This window comes from Zootermopsis nevadensis, unplaced genomic scaffold (genome assembly GCF_977971745.1).
Source record: "Zootermopsis nevadensis isolate Lab colony 2312 unplaced genomic scaffold, Znev_1.0 Znev_ptg000031l, whole genome shotgun sequence".
NCBI lineage: Eukaryota > Metazoa > Arthropoda > Insecta > Blattodea > Termopsidae > Zootermopsis > Zootermopsis nevadensis.
This window is the reverse complement of record NW_028259163.1, coordinates 5,655,740-5,666,364: the sequence shown is the minus strand read 5'-3', so window position 1 is coordinate 5,666,364 and position 10,625 is coordinate 5,655,740. Positions and strand designations below refer to the sequence as shown.

General features: G+C 37.3%; 1 protein-coding gene across 4 annotated transcripts; it reads right to left on the bottom strand.

Moving 5' to 3' along the window:
- Nucleotides 1-1,036: 1,036 nt before the first annotated feature.
- On the bottom strand, nt 1,037-9,525 carry LOC110834436 (uncharacterized). 4 transcript variants are annotated; one of them, XM_022073577.2, is made up of 4 exons: nt 9,115-9,525; nt 7,269-7,427; nt 5,812-6,495; nt 1,037-4,951 (listed from the first exon to the last, which is right to left on the bottom strand). In XM_022073577.2, the coding sequence occupies exons 3-4, from the start codon at nt 6,473-6,475 to the stop codon at nt 3,348-3,350; spliced, it is 2,268 nt and encodes a 755-aa protein (XP_021929269.2). In that variant the 5' UTR covers nt 6,476-6,495; nt 7,269-7,427; nt 9,115-9,525; the 3' UTR covers nt 1,037-3,347. The 4 variants fall into 4 exon arrangements, with proteins under 4 accessions (XP_021929269.2, XP_021929267.2, XP_087215618.1 ...); XM_022073575.2 differs by lacking the exon at nt 7,269-7,427; XM_087359492.1 differs by lacking the exons at nt 7,269-7,427; nt 9,115-9,525 and adding an exon at nt 8,169-8,246.
- Nucleotides 9,526-10,625: the final 1,100 nt, after the last annotated feature.

The window sequence follows — 10,625 nt, the reverse complement described above, 5'->3', positions numbered from 1 at the left end:
GTAGTTGAAAATATACGGATTAAAAGTAGACATCGGTTAGCAACGTATGGTACATACCCCATTTTTTTTTTTGGTGTTCTGTCTGACGACAGGTCCATATGAACAGAATCCTTCGATCCTTTTCTCGGACTGGGACCTGTTCATATACGTTCTTGGCAGATGATCCAGAAGTGGTTTGCCATTGCCTTCTTCTGTGTGTGAATGGAGTAATTGTTGGGATGCCACGGAGGAAAACTCCTTGCCCAACACAAGTTATAAATTAGGGCACCGCCGGGAATCGAACCCGAGACCCCCAGGATTACAAGGCCAGCGTTCTAACCGCTAGACCACCTCATCTTATTATTATTTAGTGTTCTGTCTGACGACAGGTCCATATGAACAGGATCCTTCCATCCTTTTCTCGGACTGGGACCTGTTCATATACGTTCTTGCCAGATGATCCAGAAGTGGTTTGCCATTGCCTTCTTCTGTGTGTGAATGGAGTAATTGTTGGGATGCCACGGAGAAACCGGGGAAGCCCCCGGAGGAAAACTCCGTGTTGCCTTGCCCAACACAAGTTATAAATTCGGGCACCGCCGGGAATCGAACCCACGCACCAAAAATGTGTGCTCGATTTTAAACATGTGTTTTAAAGCCTCTACATTTTATGTGGAAGAATTAATTGGGTGGTGTATATTTAAGAAGGTAAATCTAAAAGTTTGTTCATAGTATAAAGCGTCAACAGTCGATTTAATATTTATCCAAAATGTATCAGACGTTCCTGGTAGAGAATTGTTATCCAAATCCGACAGTGAGTGAAGTTGCATACAGAGCACCCTTAAGTAGTTTTGTTTCGCTTTGTACAAGATATTAAAATATTTTTACATGGATGTCATTCCGTTATTTTTTTAAACCCCCACCTAAAATTTACAGACGTGTTTGTAAGAACAGGACATTCATATTTTCATTTGTTTCTTGATGACATAAGACTTGAAATGAGTCATAAGTCATGTAACAAAACTATTAACTAAGAATATTAAATGATTGCTCCAAGTAATTTGATTTAATATTATTTATTGTAATCTTAGGATCAATAACGTATTATTTGTAACCAGTGATGGATCTATTAAAAGGCAATTTGGGGCAGCTGCCCATAATCAATGTCCTTAAATTTAAAGAGGATATAACAAAGTTCTGAAGTGTGAAACGACACAAATTCTGTGTCCATAACTGCAGCACTTTAAAATGTTTTAACCTCCTTAAATGTTGATATTTTATGCTTACCCAAAACTACTCAAGACATAGTAATGTTATGTTCCTATAAGTATTATATTATTATATTTCTATGAGAATATATTAACAAAAGAATGAATAACACTGTATTTAGGCCGATATAATTTACGTCAAATACATTATAGAAACACTTTTATTACGAATCAGATAACAGAAACCCACATTAAACCTTTAAACCCTTTAAAGAATATCTCCTGTCTGTTTTAACGATCATTATATCTGCATTTTTGTTGTGTTTCGTATTATTCTCTGTGCAAACAGCGATTATTTAATTAAACGGTGTCAAAAATTGATCTTTATAATGGTGAAGTGTTGTTTTCTCTATGCGGTACGGACTAAATTATTAAGTTTATCGTAGGCGACCTTTGATTTTAAGGGTGATTATGTTATCTAGTTTTATGGTGCATATTGTGTACATGGGATATTTTCCAAAATTTCTGTTGGAAAATTAAATTAGCTGAGCTACTATTAGATACTCAAGGACTTTGCCACATGCAATTATTTTATATTTAATTTTAATTAGAAGCATATTTGAAAGCAAGGCCGTATTTATAATCACTGTTATAGCTATATAAATGTCTTACTTGTGGCTGTAAGTTGTATTAAGGGTTAACAATTTGAATTTAACGAGGGAATTATACTACTTTGAACTTTCCCATGTCAAGGTTTTATTTAAAAAGAATAGCGTAAAGTTGTTAAACTAACAGAAACACGCTTTACCGTGCAGTCTCGAATAGACGGAGCAAACACGATGCGCAGTAGAATTTGGACGAGTCCATTAAAGACGTACCGATTAAAAGGGGTGTGTGGATTAGTTCAGCCACAACATAACTAGCCCTCTGCACTACTCCCCCAGTCAGGTTCATATTTGTATACAACGTGTTTATTGAAAAATTAATGACTTGTGCCACCGGATGGTTTGACTTTATACCTTTCTAGAAGTTAGAATTTGAGTTTCAGATTTCCAGTCAAAGAATAATATATGCTTAAGATGGGTGACTTCTGGTTGTTGTGTCGTGTAGTCTGGAAGAAATTTTCCTTCGTTTCAGAAGTCCTTCCTGCCTCTATCATCAAGTGATGAGTCACTGTGATGATGGAGGCAGCAAGGACCTCTGAAAAGTCAGTAAACTTCAGACTATATAGCGCAACAACCCAGAATACAGCTATCTTAAGACTCACTGCCACAAGAAAATAAAATCCAACAAGTATATGTGCTGTCAGAAGTCAGAATATTGATGTGCAATCACTGCACAGTAAACGTAAAATCTCGATGTTACTCGAACAATTGTTAACGGGTAAAAAATTACAATCTGTATGCATGTGTTGTATCATACAGACACTGTAAATACATACCAGTTCAAAAACCTAAAACCCACGACAACATGTGGGTACAGTTATCATCTACACCACCAAAGGAGCGCTAAATTAGTCCTCCAAGCCGCATCAGCTCTGGGCATGGATCACATACGTCTGGGTCCTCCGATGGCTTAAACCATCAGTCTCAAATATTGTTTCTAATTGGTTTCAAAATTTTGTGTAAGTCTGATGACATTTTTTTATGCAGTTCTCATAAATTTTATTTCTAATGCGAATAATCTCTCTTCATCTGCCTTTCAAATCATCCATGCTACCAGAGCATTAGAAATGTTGCAGAACTTCTTCATGGTGATGAATCTTAAAAATGTAGTCAACTTGGATGCCTTAATATTGCGGGAAACCAAAGACGTAAACACTCAAAAAAAGTTTCCATATTCCATCCACAACTTCTTGGTAAATTTAAATCAATTAAAAGGTAATTTCAGTGTTCAATATGAACAGAAACATAAGATAAAATCCATTGTCAAAACCATGGCCAAAGCAAGAAATTTCGCGGTTTTGTTTAATAACGCTCACCACTGCGATCTGTTGCTCAGGATGGGGACCGTTGGTGGGCTCTTGTCAACACAGTAATGAACCTTCTGGTTGCATAAAATGTCTGGAAAATTTTTGAGTGGTTGAGCGACTGTCATCTTCTCAGGAAGGCCTCCGTTCCATGGACTAAGTAATTGTGCTCTGTTAAAATTTCACATTGTTAATTACTGCGGAGATTTCAGAACGGCAGCCACTCCAGAAACTTTTCCATCCTCCAAATAGCTCTTTACTGTTATAGTGGTACCATCGATGACCTGCATGACTGCAGTAGTACCATCTACATAAAGTGATACATCGTTTCTGTCAACATGATTTCCTGTCAATTCTACTGCCATCATATAGAATTGCTCTTCACTCAGCAATCCATTTGATGCCAGTCCTCTCTTGTTGAAATCGCGGAAGGTAATTCCATCCACAAAAAAAAAACTTTGTTCAGTTTCTTTTTTTGCTGAAGTAGCAGCGTTCTGGCTGTTGTATGCATAGTTAAGCTTAAAAAATCCATCTTTCTCTTCGTCTTTAAACCCTTTTAATACTTCCTGAAGGAAATAGTTGTTTGCATTGCCAGATATACCGTACTCTTTATAAAACTCCTCTATTTTTGTATCTGGCTTCAATTTTTGTATAATCGTCCACATTTTATCAAAATTTAACTTTTCCTTTTCAACTTCACTTTGCACAAACTTGCATACAAACTTCAAATATCTAAAGAAATCGTTTGGATTCCCGCAGATCTGAGAATCTACGAACTTTGAGTGTATGAATATTACTTCATCTCGATATGACAGATTAGTTTGGGTTCCTTCATGAATGAAGGTGTTTTTCCCATCACACACTCTGGTGCCTCCAACAACATTATCATCTACTGCAGTTCCACAGTTTTCAAGTGAGTTTTCTTCAGCAATCACAGTGCCAGCAATTTCTCTCATCTGGCCACGCGCAACATCTTCCAGAATTCTATGACCTTGAATGATAATATCTGACCAGTGCTTCACACCAAACGCTTCACATATCTTTATGATAACTACATTTATCTCTTCATTCCACTCTATCCACCATCTGTCAAGAAGTCTTCCACTTTCCACTGTATACGTGGGCATACTCATATCCCCTTTCATCACACGTTTTGTAAATGCAACCAATTTTTTGCAAACAAATTTACAGATGTCACAAATTTTGTTCATAGCAGGCTTGTTCACCAAGGAAAAACTACTCCCAATGGTTAAAGCAGGGAAGGTGGAAACATCTGTTACATTAGCCACACCACCCTCAATATTTTGAGCGTTGCTCGATATCTGTTTCATGACAGAGCGCACATCAATCTGTCCCATACTACTTTTCCCAATGTTGTTCATCACATTATATGCCACATGTGTTGAAATAACAGAATTTGTAAAGAACAGTACAGATGATGTAAAATGTACTACATCCAATGAAGATACTTCGCACTCAGTGAAATGCTTCTCAATTATGTTGGCCAGCCCATTGATAACTGCCAGGGAATTAACAGCACATGAACCAGCTGTTACAGATTTCACAGCAATCTGTCCTGCTACGGTAACACCTTTACCAGCCTCAGCCAGTTTAAAAACTGTTGCAGCGGTACCTCCTGAGGCAATGCTCATAATGCCACCCCCAATGCCCAGCCAACAATTGCGGGACGCGGCATTGTCCAGGCCGATGCTTTGCTCATGCTGATGACGATCCACAAGTGTCTCTGTGCTGCGTCCAATTCCGTAAACTCCAGTTACCGCAGAAACCCCAATTGCACCTGTATTGGTAAAACAACATTCTCTTTAAACGAGACCAGCTCTGTCAGACAATGGCTGTCTTCCAAGTTGTTGTGCCATGTAGTCTGGTATTAGTTTAATAATGTTGAGGTCATTGCTGCCTCCATCATCAGGGTATTAATCACAGTATAAACAGTCGTGTGAAACCTTAAGATGGATGACTAGAGTTCCTGTACTTTGCCACAAACATTCTTATGTTAAAATATTTAGTAAAAATCAGCCTCACAGTTAAAGAATAAATTTTTATATCTCAGTTGCTTTATATACATTTCAATCAGTTATTGATGTCTGTTTGACAAATGTTATTGTCTACAACGTATTTCTATTCATGTTGAAATCGTTTAATCGACATGAAATGTTCCATCATGCCATCTGTTTCATGAACTCTGAGGTTTAATGGTTTAGCAGTATGCTACTACGAAGCATGGCCACTGGATATGGAATACTTTGTATACTACGAATTTTTCCTTTATTTTGACTAAACTCTAATATTTATTTATTTACTTATTTTTGTACCAATGTAACCCTTATGATCCCTGATGATGGTGGCAATAAGGACCTGTGAAACATCGGTAATCTTCTACAAGACCACACGGCGCTATAACACAAAAGACATCTTCATACTCACCGCCGTGAAAACCTCTAATACTGCGTAACTGGTTCTACTTAAGCTTTTTTATATGAAGAAGTTACACATCTCTGAAATGTCAGTATCTACCTACAAGTCCACGTGGTATTACAACCCAGAAGACAATAAGTCACATAAAGTGAAAAGGACAAATAATTTTCTGAAAGGACATATTCACAAACTAATTACTTTCATAAAACCTGCATTACTTACCTGCAATAAATGGCCATGCCATTGGCACGAACATCGCTGCTGTTCCTACTCCCACAGCTGTAACTCCAAGCACAGAAGTGGTAATGTCAAAACCTTCAATCACCTTTGATCCAAGATTTCCTGCTGGCGATATCCCGAATTCAACTTGTACCTTACCAAACTGTGTTTCATACACACCGTTCTTTGGGTAACACAGTATAAGTTCTGGTAGTTTGTTGCATTTCAAGTAGTCACTCCAATTCTTGTACACTCGACAAGAATAATCAATGAAAATGTTATTTTCATTACCATGTGAATCATATCCACAAAATCGTATCACAGGCACTGAAACACAGCCATCATCTGCTTTCCCATACACATACAGAAATGACAACAGAATGTCTTCCGGATGTTTGTATCGTTCCTTGCATTTGATTATAGTATTAAGAACTTCATAAATAAATTTCAGTTCCTTATGTTCATATCCAGTATAATCATTCAAGCTATTTGGCTCTTCCTTTGGATAACCATAAACTGCATAACCAATATTTCTCTTAAGATATGTATAATCACATGGTTTATACCTGAACCATTTCTTGCCACGTAATTCATAAAAATCTTGCTGCTTTTTAGTTACTTTTTCTTTCCACACACAAATCTCACGAGAATTCCAGTCAACATTCATTTTGTAATTTTATAATTAACCTGTAATAAAAAGTAACATTAGGTCTTACACGTTACAAAGAAGATATTTCATAATGTACATAAAATAAAACACGTCTTGACATGACATGCACCTGAAAGGTAACGTTTATTTTCCCAACTGACCAGAATCTACTGTACTTAAAGTCCCTTGCGAATGTTGCAACATTCAAATATCTGGGAACAAATCAAAATTTCATTCATGAGGGAACAGGAACGTGGGAAAAACTGCAAATTTGGAGCTCCATAAATTATTCTTCACCAAATACACAAAAAGATAATCAAATTAAGGACAGAATGGGAAGAACATATAGCATGCTTGGGGGAGATATAAATGCAAATAGAGCTTTAGTTTGAAAGTCTGGAGGTAAAGGGTCCATTTAGAAGACCTAGCTGTAGATAGGATAATATTATAATAGCTCTTGGAAAAATGAGGCATGAGGATATGGATTAGATTCATCGAGCTCAGGAATAGGACCTATGACTCAATAAAGAACAGGGAATTTCTTTGATTAGCCAAGCATTCTGTCAGCTTCTCAAGATTGAATCTGCTCCATGGAGCTAGAATTTTATAAGAAAACAATGTATTGTACACAAGCATCCTCTTGCACTAGTTTATGAATTATTGCTTTTTTTTCTACATGCAACAAAGTACCATTCAATAACGCAAGAATATGTTTAGTAAATTATAAACGCTTTGATCGAGACAGGAATGAACCTTCACGTGTCTCAAAAAGCTAGGAATTTCTGGACCAACTGAACACACTATTTATTACCTTCTCAAGAAAGAGATGATTAAATAGCAAGTAAATAACTGGTTTGTGTCTTATGCTTTCTCTGACGATGATTGGAGAACGTCACGCGACCCATAGCATTGTCCACCGATTGGAAGTTGGCAAGGCAGCTGTGGTGGGGAATAGGTGGCCTGGAGAATTCTGTGTAACATCAACTTTCGCTTACATTCTACAACACAGACGCTCATTTCATCATAACAACGCTTACTCACAGTTGTTTTGGCACCAGTCAGAATTTATGCCAACTCCCAAACATGAAGCAACACTATTAACTAACATATCACAACATGCAAGACTCAATAAAAAAAATCTCATTTTTACCACAGTAACACGTCTACTACAAAAACTGAATGTAATAAAATAAAATATTTATGTACCTTCACTTCCAATTTTATAGTATCAAGAAATAGCTACCTAAAGTACATGTAACAGTTTTATATTCTTTACAACTTGTTTCAAAACAATGAACCGAAAACAATGTAACTGTACAATTTGCACCATACAACATCCTTTTGGTTAAGCAATAAGTTAATTTCCCCATTTCTAGTGCTATTAAAATTATATAACAAAGAATGCAAGAGAAATATTTACTTATCTCAGCAATGGACTTAAGCTAATGGAGGCATAGCTCCTACTCATTCTTGACCTTGGCACTCGATAGGGGTGAGTGGTCAGCATCATACTCCAGCCCTCCTTTAACCCCAGTATCTATTGGATGGGAGATTGGGTGGGCCCCAGAACGGGTCTGGAAATAGAGGCTAGGGAAAAATCCTCTTAACTATGTTAACTATATGTACCACATGCATTAACAACCAATTGCTATACACTATGCCCACAAAGTCTATTTATACAATATATGTGATTCTCATAAACGATTATTACCTCCTTATACAGCAATAATAAATTAATCTTTGTCATGGACAAGTGTTGGGTTTTAAACCAATATATGTACTGAAATTTTTTAAATATTATAATGAATTTTTCTCAGGAACCATCTGGCTAGCAGCCTAAGAATTCGTTATAATTAGTCACTGTGAAAGCTTCAGACCATACATTTTTAAATATTATTTAGGCAAGCAGTGAATTTGAAGGGTTAACATGTCAAGCAGGGACAGGATAGACTATGCATGAAGATGGAAAACAAAGCTGTTTACAGTGGGGATTGGTAATTGTGACATAATTATTCAGAAGCTCATAATGGAAAACAAAGGTTCATTATTATTTTCACAACAGCCTGCTACAAGATTCTATCCAGTTTAATTAAGATCGACCCCAGGGAGGTGGGAGTTCCAGCATACCTGTGGGCAAACATGATCTATACATGTAGCCTCTAAGTTAGATAGGCTCTATCTGGAAAAGACCAAGTTTCTGGAAGTGTCAGATGGATGCTTAAAAAAGCCAGGGGCAGACAAAGTAATTCTGGGGGATCACAACTAGGATACACAGTACTACCCAAGTTCAGGGTGCCTGAAAGGCCCAAGTCAGAAAGCAGTATCCAAATTAGAGGCCAACCCTCTTCATGAAACTAGGGGCTCTATGAGCTTCACAAGGAGGTTTTCAATTCAAGTACAGATTACTATATTGGGAATAATATTTTGCAGCATCGTGTTGGGCATCCTATGTGTGTAACATTCAGAAATACGGTTGAATGGCTTGCCAAAGTATGTGTGGCTTCTCGGTTTAATGTTGTTTGTGGGGATAGCCTCCACGGAACTGTAACACTACACACCTACCATATGAAATACATGCATTATGTATATGGAACATACAAATGAGGTATTCTGATATATCGTATGTGTGAAAATTGGTTTTCAACCTAAGTACATACCTTTGACACAAAACAAAGTAATATGAAGTTGCCTAATTTCGAGTCAACCCAAATACCAGCCAACAACACTACATCCGTCAAATAAGAACGGCACGTCATCAAGCGCAAGTTGGAAAGCACAGACTACTAAACACGAATTAACGCTATTAATACAGATTACTAATACCACAAAGGCCTCAATACAAACGAGTGGCTATAGGGACATCAGTTGGCATAACATAAAAATAAAATTTGTATACGACCCGTGGTTCAACACGATCACCAACATTTGTTTTTGGCTAATCTGTATTCACGTCTGTTTAACGGTTACTGAAGAAAAAAGAGGCAACTATTTATTGTACAATATACACATAGACTAATACAATCATTATAAATTGCACTAACACCACCACAGAAAATCAATTATATGGCACTACAGAAGTTGGTTAACCTGGTAACACTCTGTGCTTTACAACTTGCACTTGATTACGAGCGTTCAAATTTCACAGATGTAGTGTTGTAGGATAGTGTTTTGATGTCTCTAAATTAGGCAACTTCATATTACTTTGATTTGTGTCAAAGGTATGTGCCTTCGATTGAAAACCAATTTTTACACACCCACATATAAGATATCAGAATACCTCGTTTATATGTTACATATACATAATGCATTCGTATTTCGTGTGGTAGGCATGTAGTGTTACAGTTCCGTGGAGGCTTTCCCCACAAGCAACATTAAACCGAGACGCCACACATACTTTTGCAAACTATTCAACCGTACTTCTGAATGTTACACACATAGGTTTCCCAACACGATGCTGCAAAATGTTATTCCCAATATAGAGTTGAAAAACTCATTGTGAAGAACGTTTTGAGAGATGAGGCATAGATAACGATCATTCAAATGGGTGGGGTTGCATGCGTGTTTGAGTGCATCCCCACACACTTCAGCCCGCTAGTAGGTATCTTGCATAGTGGGATCTCATAATCATTTGGTTTCATAAGGTGCTTATTAAGAGATGACATCAGAACAATTGTTGTCTCAGCTAGCCAAGGTCTTGCACAGAACTGCTGACTTGCTACTATTGGCAGCCATAGTCAAGGAATCCCTTTAAGTTTTAGGTCTCATAGAGCCCCTAGTTTCATGAAGAGGGTTGGCCTCTAATTTGGATACTGCTTTCTGACTTGGGACTTTTAGGAACCCTGAACTTGGGTAGTATTGTGTATCTCAGTTGTGATCCGCCAGAATTACTTTGGCTGTCCCTGGCTTTGTTAAGCATCCATCTGACACTTCCAGAAACTTTGTCTTTGCCAGATAAAGCCTATCTAACTTAGAGGATACATGTACAGATAACGTTTGCCTAAAGGTTTGCTGGTACTAAGTAAACTGGATAGAATCCTGTAGCAGGATTCATGTTTTGGAGTTGGCATAAATTCTGACTAATAGTGTTTGTTTATTTTTGTAATTCTCTTCATACCCATTTGACATATATAGATAAAGTATTTGAAAATGGCAATGATTGCATCCCTCC